We start from the raw sequence: 15,206 nt of genomic DNA on the forward strand, positions 1-15,206 counted from the left end.
AACAACCCATTGCTCCACTGTAGGGCTTGGAGGAAATCAAGACAAAGATTCAGCATCATCAACAAATGCTATAACCTGGAAATAAAACCGGTTCTTCATTCAGTAATACAATGACTCTGTTACTTCACTGTCAGAAAATAAATAAGTCAGTTATGAGTTTAAAAATATCCATGTTTATTACAAAATGCTCACACAAGGCAAAGTACAATAAATATTGTTTTTCATTTTTCCCCAATATCAATTTTTTTTATACCACAGCAACAAAATCATCTAATGGCTACTTTCACAGAATACAGGATAATGGATTCTTTATACAGTTTAACTACTCCATACTAAGAACAACTAATTTGGCCACTCCCCCAGGATGAATTAATCACCATTGGGAGTTTACTCCCATGCATGTCGGTGTAGTGTATCTATAAGTTGTATTGCTTGAAGTCAAATGTAATTTTACCATTGTCCACCAGGAGCTAAGGTGATATAGCAGCTCTTATGAAGGACCTCGGTTACATTATTATATTGCAGAAAAAGAGTCATTTGCGGCAGGAAAGTTGTAGAATGGTCTGGAGTTTCCGCTTGATTGTGCTGATATTTTTAGCGCAATTTGGCTGAAATCGGCGAAACCAGCACAAAGGATCGTGGAGTTTTAAGCGCAATTTGCATTCATCGCAACTCAAGTTTCTGCGATCTTTTGTGCTAGTTTTAAAAACTATTAATGCTGCCCTCCCCCCCACCCCCCAAGCTTGTTAATACTTGCTGTTGAGGCTCATTAAGAATAGCCACTTGAGTGAGGCACTGAAGAATGATGTTGGGGCTCTTAGTGTCTTCAGGAAAGGAGCGGGAGAAAAAGGAACCCCTGCAGTGGCTGTTCAACAAGTATTGGAGTTTATAAAAGCATATTCAATTAAAAACATAAATATGACTATTTACATATATCTTCAGTAATGTGTGTACATTACAAATTTATATAATCTTTTATGAAAGCAATATTATCTTGGGTATCTATCGTCTGTGGCTGCTGAAGTGTGCTAAGTTCTGAATGATCCTGGTTGAATCCACCATTAGTATGGCCCTTTAGATGTTTCTTCTGCACTTCTTCAAACAGCTGCAAGACCTTCAGTCAAAATGTAAGTAGCTCATTAACAGGCAAATACTAAACACTGTCTTTAGACTTCTAGGACTGAAGTGATATTTATAACCAGAGTAAATATTTTAAAATGTTTGTGTTGGTTTACTGAGTAAATATGAGACCATGCCCTACACACCAGATGTTCCTGGGTTTGACATGGGGCAGCGGGGGGGGGGAAGAATATGGGCATTTGGGGATCACAACCGGTTTTAATGCCCCTGGCCTAGAAAGGTAACAAATATGGCCAGGGTTCTCACTCCCAACTGTTATTCAGTGTGGATGGGAGTAGAATTGTGTTTGGTTGTGATGGCCTCCTTCGTAGTCTGCTGGGACTCTGGAATGGCCTTGGGTGGACTATCAGTACCCATTGGACTGAACTCCAGCAACAGAAAGGAGCTTCAGGACAGGGGGAAAATGACCAAATTATACTTTCAATAATACGTGTGTTGTGAAGCCTTTGCTGTATTGCAAATAAAGCACATTTAACAGTTGGGGCAATTCATTTGGTCTTGATCTTTGGGATTCAGTTGGGCTGGGGGAGCAAGATATTCCTGCTGAGCTAGTGCCATTGTTCAAGGGCATCTCTCCTCATTTGGATAAAGTCTTCAATCAAAAACAATTGTGTTTTTTTTGGTTCAATAAATCGACTATAATTTTGAAGTTATACAATGAGTTGGAAAAAGTTTGAGTGGGCAGAACAATGGTGGCTGAAATGTAATATAGACAAAATAAAGTCCTGCATACAGGAGGAAAAATGCACGACACACATACTTCATGAATGGTATTGAAATAGTTATGGTTGAAGGTAAGAGACTGAAGAGTCTTCGCAGACTCAGTGTTAAATTATGTTCAACCAATGCACAGCATTAACCATGAAAGCAATAGGATGTTGAACAATGTAGCCAAATCAGTGGAGTAAAAGTTAGAGGAAGCTGTGATCAAACTGAATAGTGCTCTGGTTAGTCCACACCTTGCATATTATGTCCAGTTCTGGAACACAAACACAGAGAGGCATTCAAACAACAGACACAGTGCAAATAAGAACCACAAGACTGATCCTAGTGTCAGGAAAGTGAAGTTTGAGGAACCACTGGAGAAAACGTGTACTTTCCACCTCAAAAGGAAGGCATCTGGGAAGTGATGTTGTATAGGTATACAAGACAGTAAATCTGGAAAATTACTGTAAACTAAATGAGAGTAGGAAACAGATTCAATCTAGTAAAAAAATCAAATGCAGCACTGATATCAGGAGGTCCTTCACACTGACTGATAGATATATGGAATAGAGTGGTGAGGATGAAAACTCTGGAAGCATTTAAATATCAACTGGATGATAAAAGTGAAGAGGGGGGGGGTGTGGACTGGAGAGTCTTTCTAAATGTCTAAACCAAGCGGAGTCAAATGGTCTTCTTTATCTGTTATTAACTTGCAAACCTTTAGACTTCCATTTTTAAAATGAGCCCCAATTGTAAGACAACTGCTTTTAAGCTGCTTTCAGAACAAAATGTGTGACATCAAAGCAACAGACCACTATTCAAAGTATTAGTTATAAATCATACCTGTGATTTGGGCACAAGACCTACTCTAAAGAAACCCAGTGTCCCCGTCTCTATCTTGGTACAGTCCACAACTGTAGAGGCAATATTCTCAGGCGAAGGCCCATCACACAATACACCATCAACCTGTACCAGGGATAAACAATTTAAGAGTAAGCAGCTGTAATTTTACACATTGGAAATGTTTTTTTTTTAAGTCAAAGAAGAAGTTGTAAACAAACATTACCTTATCACCAAGTTTAGCATAGACTTGATTGTGGTGAGTGGTGTCTGCTTCTCCTGTTGGGTTTGCTGATGTCACTGCTATAGGCCCCACCTGCAATTGTAGAGAAAGAAATCCGTTAGTACATCAGACTGAGGCAACCCTATGATCAATCTCTGTTTTGTCCTCATTTCAGCCAAGAAGGCAGTAAGGACTCTAGAATTAACCTTAGCACCCTGGCAAGTGAGGGGAAAATCAGCAACATTTCTTGCTTATGATCATTATCTAATGGCTTCTGCTGCAGAGGCTACACAAGGTCCGTAGCAGGCCCAGATGAATTCTCCTCCAAGCCCCACAATAACTGGTTTAAAAAAAAATCACCATGTTTTCAAAACGGTCTTAAGTGGTGCCTTTAAGGGACACTGGTTTGGCCGCTCTATGTTCATTTCCAGAGGAGGCTTGAGCTGCGCACATTCTGCCCAAAATATCATCAGGGTCCTACATATGTCACAGGACCTTGATTTAAATATACACAAGTAATCCCTGCCTGTTTTCAGCTGGAGTGTGGGCTGCCAAAATTGAGGCCTGCTCGAAAATTGCAAAAGGAAAAGTCAATGTATAATAAAATGGAATTTAAAGGACTAACATGAGCTTCAACCTCACTGTTTCGGGCATTAGTCGAATCCATCATCCTACATCTATTATTTTGTTTGTAATTCAGAAGTGCCTTTTTTATATGTTACAGACTTTGGAATAGCATCCAGTGTCATTGTAGGTTTACTTAGTATTACCACAGTTCAAAACATAAAAACAGATAGTAAAAGCTTTTACCAATATATAAAACGGAAAGGAGTAACTAAAGTAAATGTTGGTCCCTTAGAAGATGAGAAGGGGGATTTAATAATGGGGAATGCGGAAATGGCTGAGACCTTAAACAATTATTTTGTTTCGGTCTTCACAGTGGAAGACACAAAAACCATGCCACAAATTGCTGGTCACGGGAATGTGGGAAGGGAGGACCTTGAGATAATCACTATCACTAGTGGGGTAGTGCTGGACAGGCTAATGGGACTCAAGGTAGACAAGTCCCCTGGTCCTGATGAAATGCATCCCAGGGTATTAAAAGAGATGGTGGAAGTTATAGCAGATGCATTCGTTATAATCTACCAAAATTCTCTGGACTCTGGGGAGATACCAGCGGATTGGAAAGCAGCTAATGTAACGCCTCTGTTTAAAAAAGGGGGCAGACAAAAGGCAGGTAACTATAGGCCGGTTAGTTTAACATCTGTAGTGGGGAAAATGCTTGAAGCTATCATTAAGGAAGAAATAACGGGACATCTAGATAGGAATAGTGCAATCAAGCAGATGCAATGTGGACTCATGAAGGGAAAATCATGTTTAACTAATTTACTGGAATTCTTTGAGGATATACGAGCATGGTGGATAGAGGTGTACCGATGGATGTGGTTTATTTAGATTTCCAAAAGGCATTCGATAAGGTGCCACACAAAAAGTTACTGCAGAAGATAAAGGTATGCGTAGTCAGAGAAAATGTATTGGCATGGATCGAGAATTGGCTGGCTAACAGAAAGCAGAGAGTCGGGATAAATGGGTCCTTTTCGGGTTGGAAATCGGTGGTTAGTGGTGTGCCACAGGGATCGGTGCTGGGACCACAACTGTTTACAATATACCTAGATGACCTGGAAGAGGGGACAGAGTGTAGTGTAACAAAATTTGCAGATGACACAAAGATTAGTGGGAAAGCGGGTTGTGCAGAGGACACAGAGAGGCTGCAAAGAGATTTAGATAGGTTAAGCGAATGGGCTAAGGTTTGGCAGATGGAATACAATGTCGGAAAATGTGAGGTCATCCACCTTGGGAAAAAAAAACAGTAAAAGGGAATATTATTTGAATGGGGAGAAATTACAACATGCTGCGGTGCAGAGGGACCTGTGGGTCCTTGTGCATGAAACTCTTTTGAGTTTACCTGCGAAAACATAAAACATGTATCCGTGCCACCCGACCTGGATGACACACACAAGACATTTACAAGGCCCTTTTTTTTTTTGGGGGGGGGTTTTTTTTGTGTTTTTTTTTGGGGCACTAAAATCAAATTTTTCCTTTTTCCAGTGCCCCCTATAAAAGGAGAGGGGGACACTAAAAGCACCGGCAATTAAAACAAATTAAACTTTAAAACGTAAAATCAAATTAAAATTTGGTTGCCGGGCGTGATGATGCACTCCAGTCCCTCCGGTGCCCACCTCTCGCGGAAGGCCGCGAGCGTACCGGTGGACACCGCGTGCTCCATCTCCAAGGACACCCTGGACCGGATGTAAGAGCGGAAGAGAGGCAGGCAGTCAGGTTGAACGACCCCCTCGACCGCCCGCTGCCTGGACCGGCTGATGGCACCCTTGGCCGTGCCCAGGAGCAGTCCTACGAGGAGGCCTCCTTGTGCATGAATCCCAAAATGTTAGTTTGCAGGTGCAGCAGGTAATCAGGAAGGCGAATGGAATGTTGGCCTTCGATGCGAGAGGGATGGAGTACAAAAGCAGGGAGGTCCTGCTGCAACTGTACAGGGTATTGGTGAGGCCGCACCTGGAGTACTGTGTGCAGTTTTGGTCACCTTATTTAAGGAAGGATATACTAGCTTTGGAGGGGGTACAGAGACGATTCACTAGGCTGATACCGGAGATGAGGAGGTTACCTTATGATAATAGATTGAGTAGACTGGGTCTTTACTCGTTGGGGTTCAGAAGGATGAGTAGTGATCTGATAGAAACATTTAAAATAATGAAAGGGATAGACAAGGTAGAGGCAGAGAGGTTGTTTCCACTGGTCGGGGAGACTAGAACGAGGGGGCACAGCCTCAAAATACGGGGGAGCCAATTTAAAACCGAGTTGAGAAGGAATTTCTTCTCCCAGAGGGTTGTGAATCTGTGGAATTCTCTGCCCATGGAAGCAGTTGAGGCTAGCTCATTGAATGTATTCAAATCACAGATAGATAGATTTTTAACCAATAAGAGAATTAAGGGTTATGGGGAGCAGGCGAGTAAGTGGAGCTGAGTCCACGGCCAGATCAGCCATGATCTTGTTGAATGGCGGAGCAGGCTCGAGGTGCTAGATGGCCTACTCCTGTTCCTAATTCTTATGTTATGTTCTTATACAGCACAACAGCATTCCAGTGAAAATTGAGGTATATTTCAAAAATGACCCCATGAAATTAAATAATAATGTGATCAGAATTAACTATTGCTTCATAGGTGCGAGCCTTTCCCATTGAAACAAGCTCAGCGATTGTGTAAAAGCTGCCACTGAATTGAGAGATCAAATAGGGGCAATAAAGCATTTCAAAAAAATCACCAATTATAGCGTGCATACTGAATAACAAGACAGTTATTTAGAAAGGTAAATCTCTCACCTGGTCAATGAGATGTGTAGTAACAGCACAGTCTGGAATCCTAATGGCAATGCTCTGAGGAGTTCCAATATATTTATCTGCATGTTTCAGTCCGAATAAGTTCAACCAAGTCCCTTTCAATTATAACAGCAATTGTTAATAATTATTCTCCCACATTTATTTCACTTAGATTTGTACACAGGAACAGTGTACTATTGCAACATGGAGTATGGACAGCCTAGGACATGCATTCTAACAATGTGATATGTCCATGGATTATTCATGTTCTTATCTTGGCGTACAGGGACATTTTCAACAGAAGCGAGACACTTACCAAACTGATAGAAATAGCAGCTAGTGAGTCCTCCCAGGCCATACCTCTAAGAAGCTGGCTGAAGATCAACACTGGGAGAGATCCAAGAACAAATTGCCCATCTGCCATTTGAGCTGGAAAATTACACTTGACACAGTCGATGAGGGGAAAAAAATCAGGATGGGGGAATATGGAAAGTAGCAAAGGGGTCTTACCTCTGGGGATGACAAGACTGATAGATGAAGGCCAAACTGCCTGCATGAAGTCCCAGAGTAGAGGGTCCAACAAATGTTTTGCTGGTTCTAGTTGTGCTAAATTGGAGATCCAGAGAGACATTGGCCTCTCTTTCGCCTGTTTCTTTGTGCTGTGCAATAAAAAAGGAAATAAAATCTCGCATATGTTGTGTCTGTCTATTCGTTCTTCTAAATCTCAAAACATCAAAATGCTGCAACTACTTAAATGGGGTATGTTATTTGACACATAAGTGGTAGAGATTGAGGAAACTGGCTCAGTCACCTTTGAATTCCCATGAACACCGCAATATTTCTTTAATAAAAATAATAATCAAATAAGTGGAACATTCGACTTCCTACAGTGTTTTGTTCATTTTGTTTTAAATCTGAGGGATGTTGTTACTTTATACATACATCATACAACAAATGGATTGAAGTTTCATATCCACTCGTGGTGTGTTCCACTCATTTGATGACTTGGAGTTCCATACTCAAACTTTGAAATAATTCGACACTGAGCTAATGAGCATCAAAATGAGATTTGCTGCAATGTCACTATGTTGGTTTGGCAATAAGCTGACAAGCAAAATAGATACTCCGTTTGCTCCAATTGAGTATTCATGCTTTTAAACTCAGTATTTATTATTAAATAAGAGTACAAATCATCCCCAATAGGGAATGCTGTTTTCTGTGCCCAAATATATTAAATGTGTCTTACAAGATATATTACTGCAATACCCCTCCACTCAAGCACTGAAGATTTGCCCCCAAAAATGGAACAATCAATGCAAGAGCGTTCCTACTTGTAAGCCTTTTCCACAGCATCGGGACGATTGCAGGCTGCCACCAGCACATACACCGTGTCAGTTGGAATACCACAGGCACCTCCATTTTTCATAATCTCTACAGAAATCAGTTATAAAATAAAGAAAACCCATCACAAAGCTGGAAAACACAGGAGCAATAAGTGTCTTATCAAAGTACAATTCTTACATTTTTTGGAATAGGAGATTGTAAGGTGTCCTGAATGAAGGTTATGAAGGGTATTGGCAAGGTTAAATCTGGTAAATCAATCACTATGGTGACAGGTGCCAACTACCAAGAGATACAAGTGAAAAATTAAGCAGCTAGGTGAAGGAATGGAAATCAGGCAAAATGTTGATGGAAAAAGTCAAATACAGAAGAAAGCCATTTGCCCATCACACCTGGGCCAATGCAAACTGTTCAACTGGATCTATCTGCTCTAATCCTATTTACTTGCCCTTTCCTCATAGTCTTCTTTTTCAAATACATATCTAATTACCTTTTAAACATTATGGACACAGTGTGCTACACACTTCATGTTCCAACATCCCCTTCATTCTTCTAGTGATAATCCTTAGTCTATGTCCCTTGGTTATCAATTGGATTTCACTACTTCCTGTCTCAAAATCATTTATACTTTTGAAAACCTTTAATACAACTGCCTCCTAAAGATTGTTTCCATTTGTTGTCCAATTGATAACCAAGGGGCATAGACTAAGGATTATCACTAGAAGAATGAAGGGGATGTTGGAACATGAATGTGTAGCACGCTGTGTCCATAACGTTTAAAAGATAATTAGATATGTACTTGAAAAGGAAGAATATGAGGAAAGGACAATAAATAGGATTAGAGCAGAGAGCTCCAGTTGAACAGTTTACATTGGCCCAGGTGTGATGGGCAAATCGCTTCCTTCTGTATTTGACTTTTTCCATCAACATTTTGTCTGATTTCCATTCCTTGACCGAGCTTCTTAATTTTTTTACTTGCCTTCAAACTTGTCTTCATAACTATTACCGTGTCCACTGTGGCTGTGGGTACCTCACTCACCTCTGAGTCAGAAGGTTGTGGGTTCAACTCTAGGGACTCGAGCACATAAATCTGGGCGGACACATTAGTGCACTGCTGAGAGTGTGCTGGAAATGGCGCCTTTCGGATGAGACATTAAACTGAGGGCCCCTTCTGCACTATTCCGATGAAGAGCAGGGGAGTTACCCCTGGTGTCCTGGCCAATATTTATCTCTCAATCAACATAACAAAAACAGATTATCTGGTCATTATCACATTGCTGTTTGTGGGAGCTTGCTGTACACAAATTGGCTGCCACGTTTCCCATATTGTGACTACACTCCAAAAGTACTTCATTGGCTGTAAAGCGCTTTGGGACAGCCAGTGGTCTTGAAAGGCACTACATAAATCTAAGTCTTTATTTCTTCTTTCTTTACCTTTATAATTCTAGTAAATCTTCTCTGTACCCTTTCAATTATTCTAATATCCTATAACTGCATGGGATACCTTCAACTGTGGCATAACCATTGTCTTGTACAAATGTAACATCACTTCCTTGCTTTTATATTTAATGTCCAATGTATAAAACACAGCTTTTCAGTTGCCTTTTTAACGGCCTTTGCTACCCTCCCTCCCACCTTTATGTATCTGCATAAGTAATATCTGGAGTATCCCAATAAGGGCTGCGGGTGTCTTTGTCGGATTTTGTTCCTCCACTCTTAAGAATCCGATCATTTAGGGTATTTTTCTTTCACTGTTCTTTTCCCAAAATGTATTACTTCATATTTCTGTGCACTCAATAACATCCACCACATATTTTTCCACCCAGTTAACTTATGTGTTTTCTGTAATCTCTCTTATAGTTTACCAAGACCTTAATTTGGTATCATCAGTAAACTCAAAGATTTTATTTCTCTTATGTCATTTATATAAAAAAGTTAATAGACTTGTAGAACACGTCACCAAGGAAAGTCGCTGAAGCAGCCAGTACAAGTAGGTTCAAGAAACAACTCGATACCTTTATGAAAGGTGTTTTTAGTGTTCCTAATAATTTTTATGTAAAGCAGATTTAAAACAAACAACCGAATAATTAAGTTTAAGTAATTGTTCTTTGCTGGATACAGTTACCTGCCTTAGAGGTGACATTTAAGGAATATCTGTGCAGAACATAATCTTGTAATATAGGTTTCACTGTCTATCCTTAAAGATATGAACACAAAAATGAATTGACTAGTTGGTACTTTACATTTTTCTTAAGTGTTCTGCTGAATCTTACCTGCAATTTTTCTGACTGAGGTGGTTTTTCGTGAAGGCAAATGAGGGCATATAGAATTGTTCTGCCCAAACCCACACAGTTTCGCCCAGGCACATCCCATGGGAAACTGGGGGCTCTCAAAGCTCTGGTTAAAGAGGGTGGCCAAAAAGCAGTAAAAACTAACCAAACCAAAAATGATGGTGACCCCAATGTCATATCCAAAAGGATTTGAATTAATGGCATCCAATAGAAAGCTGATCAGGATCAACTGAAAGCTGAGAGAGAAGGCAAACCACACTATGTTGAGAAAGATAGTCCCTATCACCACAAAGCAATTAAAAAGCAAGAAGCAAATAATCCCGACTGCAATACCAAACCCCCTAGTAGAACCATAGAGACCAGCATATCGGGTCAAACCCCAAATTATCCATGCCAGACCATATAGGATGAAAGCACAACTTTCCAGGGTTTTACCCCGAGAAAAAGATATTGAACCGCACAGAATCTGCAGGACTCCCCCAGGAATGACTATCCAGGGCAGAACCACAGTGGCTAAAGGAGCAGAAGCATTGACAGATATAGTGATGGCAAAGGCAGCCACAACATTGCAGGCATGGGCTAGAATCTCAGCATCTGAATATCTGGAGTATCCCAAATAAGGACTGTGGGTGTCTTTGTCTGACTTCAGAGTTAATGTATTCATCCTAATGAGCAAACCCTTTACGATCCTCTGTCCGGTGGGAATGGTAAGGGATCCAATACTATTGAAAAGGTAAATGAAAGTTAAGCAAGCAGATGCTATAAATATGGCCACACTGACACCTTGTGCAGCACCATGAAAAAAACCAATGGGGCGAGCTGCCACTGCTATACAATAAGAAACAAAAAACAGCAAATAAATTCCATCAACAAAGCTTTTACTCATCATAAACAGAGCCAGGATGAAAAACAGGACAGCAAGAACAATAGGGACTGGAACTGGAAAGAAGGGTTGGTTGTCTTGCCAGAGCTTGTAAAGTAAAGCATAGCCCTCTGCAAATTTTAATATGGAGGTAAGACCAAAGAATGTAGCAGTCAGGCTGTCAATTGCTCTGTAAGACAAAACACAGACAACAATTTGATAGACAGCTGCTGTCCACAGCCAGGGGACCTGACCAACAAACAGATTGGAAGTTACACCCAAAACCTGGCATCCGAACACACTGGCAGATAGCATATTTGCAATGTACCCCAGAGCCAGTGTGTCATTTTTGAAGAGGTTCTGGGGCCCAGATTTCAGATGGGAGTTAATCTTGGACAGATCAGTCCCTGGGAAAATGATTTTCCCTTTACTTACGAAGGCAGAAGCATGGCCCAACCCAAAGTAAAGCCCTATAAAGGACACAATCAAATAATTTGAAGCTACTGCAGAGCTACCAAAAGATTGATTATATAATGCGGCAATTTCATGGGCGGTAGCAAGAGAGATAGCAAAAGCGATCATAGCCAGAATCACTTCCTTTTGGATCAACCCCACTACCCCGATGATGAAGAGCCCCAAGACGAAAGCCGAGTAGCCAGGGACCAGAGCATTCCTGATCCCATCACCTTGAACTACCTTTTCCCCGATCAAGATGTGAATAAGGCCAGATCCACACCAGAGAGCTGACACGGTCAGGCACAGGTTCACAAATAACATAGCATGACTTGAACATTTTCTTACACCTGCAGAAAAAACAATCAGAAAAAAAAATAATAGTAAAGGAAACTGCATAGGCTTCACACCCATACGTGCACACATACATTGAGTTACATCGAGTGTATAGCACACAAACAGGCCATTCACCCAAACAGGTCTATGCCAGCATTTATGCTCCACATACGCCTCCTCTGAACCTTCTTCATCTAAACCTGTCAGCTTCTATTCCTTTCCCCCTCATGTGCTTATCTAGTTTCCCCTAAAATACATCTATGCTATTTGCTGCAACTACACCTGGTTACCACATTCTTACTACTCTTTGGCTGAAGAAGTTTCGCCTGAATTTCCGATTGGATTTATTAGTAATTTTCTTATATTTATGACCTCTAGTTTTGGATTCTCCAAATTTAGTGGAAACATTTTCTGTTCATCTACTCTATCAAATTCTTTAATTATCTTAAAAGACCTGAAACAGATTACCAGTGAACGCTAGCCTGTTCAGCCTTTCTTGATAAGTATATCCTTTCAGTTCTGGTATCATCTTTGTGAATCTGTTTTGCAGCTTCTCCAATGCCTCTATATCCTTTTTGATAATATGGAGACCAGAACTATACTGAATACTCCAAGTGTGGCCTAACCAAGGTTCTGTACAAGTTTAACATAACTTCTTTGCTTTTAAGTTCAATCCCTCCAGAAATGAACCCCAATGTTAGGTTTGCTTTTTTAAAAAAAGAAAATAACCTGGGTTGCCACTTTTAGTGATGTGTATCTGAACCCCTCGATGGCTTTTCTCCTGTACAGGTTGAACCTCTCTTATCCGGTACTCTTTTATCCGGCTACCTCCCTTGTCCGGCATCATTCCTGGCGGGGGCCGGGGGGGCAGTCGCAACCCACGCTGTGTCCTGGGGCTGGCCACTTCTCTTCTCCCCACCGCCTCCAGTGCTCCCTCTGAGGCCGGGTCGGCGTGCTGCGGCCTGAGGCTGGATACATTTTGGGCCCAGCTTCGTCCTGGCAATCATCCTGCCCGTCGCACCATTACTGCTCAAAGATGCAGATCTTGGTGCCGCAGTGGAAGTTCCCCGGCTGGCAGGAGAAGCAGTTCTTCTCATCAGAGGTTGATGGGGCGCCGGTTGTTGCACAAGGACAGGGTCTGCAGCAAGCCTGTTGCACTCCTGGGCCACCTCCATCGTACACACGCACCATGTACACAGCCGTAGAAGTTGCCCAGCCTCTTGGCACAGCTCCTCCTCCTCCAGTCGCCTCCGGGCCGACCGAAGCTGGGCCTGAAATGCTGACCTCCCGTCGCCTGGCAAATCCTCTTAACCAGCACAGGCCAGGTCCCGAGGGTGCCGGATAAGAGAGGCTCAACCTGTACCCCATTCAGGCTCCTATCCCAGCAGTGTGTGGCCTCATTCTTCCTACCAAAATGTACCATCTCACATTTATCTATATTGAAATTAATTTGCCAATTATATGCCCATCTGGAAGCTGATTAACGTCTTCCTGTCACATTCTTTTTTTGTATTAACTGCACCTCTCAATTTGGTGTTGTCCGCAAATTTTGATATTGTACTTCCAATTACCGTCCAAATCATTAATGCAAATTGTGAACAATAGTGGGGTTCCAGCAATGATCCCTGTGGAATGCCACTTCCCACCTTTTGCTACCCTGTATAGCTATCCTTAACCCCTACTCTCTTTTCTGTTTTTCAGCCAGCATGCACACAGGCATGTACATGTGTCTTTAATGGCCCACATTCCCATTTATCACTCGGTTTCTTAATGTTTATTAAAAATTATACTTCTGGTTTTCATATCCAATTGCAAGCTTTTTTTTCATATGCCTCTTTGCATCTCATTATTTCTTTGCATCTGGTGGTTGCTTTTTTATAGCTCTCCCAGTCTGCAAGATTTGTACTTTTTGTGATTTTGTGCAAGCCTTTTCTTTGAGTTTGATACTGTCTATTGCCTCATTTGTTGACCATGGTTGCTCAACTACAAGAGGAGAGCCATTGCCTTTTAGGGGTATACACTGGTTTGTAATGTACTAAATATTTCATTTCATTTCTTAGCCCTTTGAAATTTGCCTTACTTAAAACTTAAAACCTTGGTTTGTGACTCCCCCATCTGTCTTTCAAATTTAATCAAATTCTCATCACTATTTGCAAGATGTTCCCTTGGTGTCAGATTGTTAATTAATTCTGGTTCATAACTCATCACTAAATCTGGTATTATCCTTTCTTATCTTCCTCCCCGAATATAATGCATGGGATCCTTTGTGATTTGTTGCTGTCTTTGTCTATTCACTGCTGCATACGCACACACACTCAACTAAACAAGAAAACTACATTGAATAGACCAAATCGCTATCATCTACACAAAACAAACTTCAATTACCATTTAAAATTACAACTAGAAATAACTTTAAAAAATACAGGACTGACTTATTCGCAATTAATATTAAGAGCAAATTAGTTAACTTGATTAACGACTAATTTGCATTTGTGGGTGGGAAAGAGAGGAAGGAGATTGTCAGATGACCAGATCTGGGACCTCACTGTACATGAAAACAAATTGGCTTTTAACCTTAACCATTTTACAAGCAGGGCAACAGATCCATTTTTATGTACTTTTTAATTTCATGTCAGCAGGTTAATATCTGAAAAAAATAAATCTTGCCAGCACAATGTTAATAATGGATGTTCAGGCAGCTCAGTGACAAAATCAGGGGATTTTAAAAAGTCTATCCCCCGCCTTTACCATTATTTGTGATGATCGGTACCCTGTCACACTGAAGGCAAAATTACCGCTGTTTAGAAAGAAAGACTTGCATTTATATAGTGCCTTTTGTAGAATTTACCAATATTTTGCAAAGATTTCTGGTACCTTTCCCCTGCAGAGGAGAAGAATCCCTTTCTGGACTTTTAAAATGAGTTTAAAGGGGCAGACAATGCCTGCAGAGGATAAAAGGGGATACATTCATGGAGACCCCCCCCCCCCCAACCCCAGAGAATGCAAAATGAACCTAAATTACAGAAGCCTGAGATCCCCTAAACATCTATGGGAAGGAGCATATCAATTTTAAGATTCTACAACATTTTGGCTGCGAAAAAGAGCTACCGAATACAGGAGGTGGGGCTAACCTCTGTGAAGCAAATTCATGTATTAACGATCCCAGACTGTCTGGTGGGGGGAACTATTCACCCCCCAAGAGATAATCGAATTACCCAATCAAGCACAATGGAAATCTTGGCCAGGAAACTGGACAATCCTAAAACAATGCAAAACCAGTGATAGCACATTCTCACACCCTAATCGAGTTACTGCTGACAAAGGAGACATTTGAAAATCAATGGTTAGAACAGTTTAAACAGAACCCAAGAGATTTGATGGGAGATAACGAAGCCTTCTTTTTGGGGATATATCTATCCCCCAGTTTTACAAGGAAAAACTAACAGAACAGAGACTGGAACTCGCACAGACTCGAACAAGGACACAGACTAGAACACAGACACAGGCACAAGCAGCCTGCTTCCTCTACAATGAAGGAAACTACCAGAACTCATCAAGAACTGACCGAGCATGAGGCCCACGAAACGGAAGGTTGTCAGAAACCAAATTGACAACCACTCT

General features: G+C 41.2%; 1 protein-coding gene across 1 annotated transcript in view; it reads right to left on the reverse strand.

The window, feature by feature from the left end:
- Nucleotides 1-955: 955 nt before the first annotated feature.
- The window catches only part of LOC139266127 (uncharacterized), a 34,396-nt gene continuing 20,145 nt past the window's right edge, over nucleotides 956-15,206 (reverse strand). The window contains exons 5-11 of the mRNA XM_070883974.1: nucleotides 9,917-11,599; nucleotides 7,634-7,733; nucleotides 6,813-6,961; nucleotides 6,306-6,418; nucleotides 2,912-3,001; nucleotides 2,689-2,811; nucleotides 956-1,114 (exon numbers count right to left, since the gene is read on the reverse strand). Of these exons, the coding sequence (XP_070740075.1) occupies nucleotides 956-1,114; nucleotides 2,689-2,811; nucleotides 2,912-3,001; nucleotides 6,306-6,418; nucleotides 6,813-6,961; nucleotides 7,634-7,733; nucleotides 9,917-11,599 (2,417 nt within the window). The remainder of the gene's footprint in view (nucleotides 1,115-2,688; nucleotides 2,812-2,911; nucleotides 3,002-6,305; nucleotides 6,419-6,812; nucleotides 6,962-7,633; nucleotides 7,734-9,916; nucleotides 11,600-15,206) is intronic.

Source organism: Pristiophorus japonicus, chromosome 6, assembly GCF_044704955.1.
Source record: "Pristiophorus japonicus isolate sPriJap1 chromosome 6, sPriJap1.hap1, whole genome shotgun sequence".
Classification (NCBI taxonomy): Eukaryota; Metazoa; Chordata; class Chondrichthyes; family Pristiophoridae; genus Pristiophorus; species Pristiophorus japonicus.